General features: G+C 49.4%; 1 protein-coding gene across 1 annotated transcript; it reads right to left on the bottom strand.

Annotated features, from left to right (window-relative positions):
- Positions 1-275: 275 nt before the first annotated feature.
- On the bottom strand, positions 276-1,046 carry LOC121732367 (15-hydroxyprostaglandin dehydrogenase [NAD(+)]-like). The gene has a single exon (XM_042122228.1). It carries the CDS (start codon positions 1,029-1,031, stop codon positions 282-284), a length of 750 nt encoding a protein of 249 aa, XP_041978162.1. The 5' UTR covers positions 1,032-1,046; the 3' UTR covers positions 276-281.
- Between the last annotated feature and the right edge of the window lie 520 nt (positions 1,047-1,566).

Raw genomic sequence — 1,566 nt, 5'->3', positions numbered from 1 at the left:
TGTCAGACAGACATAAGACAGCTATTTTGTAACATAATATGACAGCTCCAGCTGTTTGGCACGACAATTGACACGATAGACTTGACGAGTACATAGCCACACACATAGCGCCATACAACCCTCATTATTTAATATTGGCATAAGCGAGTGATAATAACCGAATAGCAGAGAATTTCAGGGAACAGTCGGTTAAAACTAGCACATAAGACTCCTTGCTTAGAAGGTTGTGGCCTGTGGGTATCGAGTGCACCGCGAGGGAAATTCAAACGTGCGAGAGTGTTTTAGACGTTTATTTTCTCGGCCGGTCTCTCCCCCTCCACCAGCCACACCTCCCCCGACGCCGCCTGCCGGTAGATCGCCACCGTCCCCCGCCCGATGCTCTCCGGCGTCTGCCACTCCAACAACTTCACCTCCTCCTTGAACTCCTCGAGGAACTCGTCCTCCCTGATGTGCACGTTCGAGGCCAGCGTCGTGTGGGTGAGGCCCGGGCACAGCGTCACCACGCGCACCCCGCTCCGCTCGAAGTTGATCTTATGACCGAGGCTCTTCGAGAAGCCCAGCACTGCGAACTTGGAGGCATGGTAGATGGGGATGTAGGCGGAGATCCTGTACCCGTAGATGGACGAGACGTTGATGATGGTTCCGCCTCGCCCGCCGCGGTCCTTCCTCATCGCGTCGTAGAACTTGAGTGACCAGGCGATGACGGCGGTGGTGTTGATGTCGATGGTCTTGTTGTAGCTGTGCTCGGCGAGAACGCCGGCGTTGTTCACCAGCAGGTCGACGGGGCCGTACTCGCTCATCACCTTGTCGAAGACGGCGTCCAGGTCCTTGGTAACGTCACACTTGAGGAAGACGGCCTTGTCGCCATACTTGGCCTTGACGGTTTTGATGGCCTCGGCGCCCTTCTGCTCGTTAACGTCGAGGATGATAGCGAGCTTGGCGCCGCCCTGGAGGAAGTTCTCGACCATGGAGAAGCCGAGGCCCTCCGCCCCACCGGTCACTACGAGGGTAATGCCTTCAACGCTGGCCATGGTGCTGCGGTGAACTGAACCGGCGTCGACGATGTTTCCTGTTTATATACCGCGACGCTGCCGCACGAGACGAACGATATTCGGAGGCGGCATCGTGAAAATTTTTGTTTTGGTTAACGTTATCTTGTGCGAGTTCGCGGGCTATTGCTACTGAGATGCGGTAGGTATTGAGACATTTTTTTAATTAGGCGGATGTTGTTTAAAATACATCATCAGATAATATTATTATTGTGAATTAAATTATCTTGTATAAATAGCATTAATATAATATGATCAACTTAAGCATAAACAAGTGGTATTGTTAACATGAGACGAGATAACAAAAATTCCCCGCAACCTGCATTTGCAAATTACGATAATACAGATTACAGAGTAACAAGAGGATACCTACAATATATTCCCACCGTGAAATCCTAAGCACATATTATCATACAGAATAAAGATACAAACCATTCCAAATTACGTTCTTAAAAAAATCAAGCTGTGTTCGCTCAATTTCATTATCTAATTATTATCATTAAACACAACTGTTTAG

The sequence above is a fragment of the Aricia agestis genome, chromosome 12 (assembly GCF_905147365.1).
Source record: "Aricia agestis chromosome 12, ilAriAges1.1, whole genome shotgun sequence".
NCBI lineage: Eukaryota > Metazoa > Arthropoda > Insecta > Lepidoptera > Lycaenidae > Aricia > Aricia agestis.
Note: the sequence above shows the minus strand (reverse complement) of the source record. Positions and strands in the feature narration are given on the sequence as shown.

What these genes read in the sequence shown, in the direction of transcription:
- LOC121732367 (XM_042122228.1), bottom strand. Translation starts at nt 1,031, where the DNA reads ATGGCCAGCGTTGAAGGCATTACCCTCGTAGTGACCGGTGGGGCGGAG.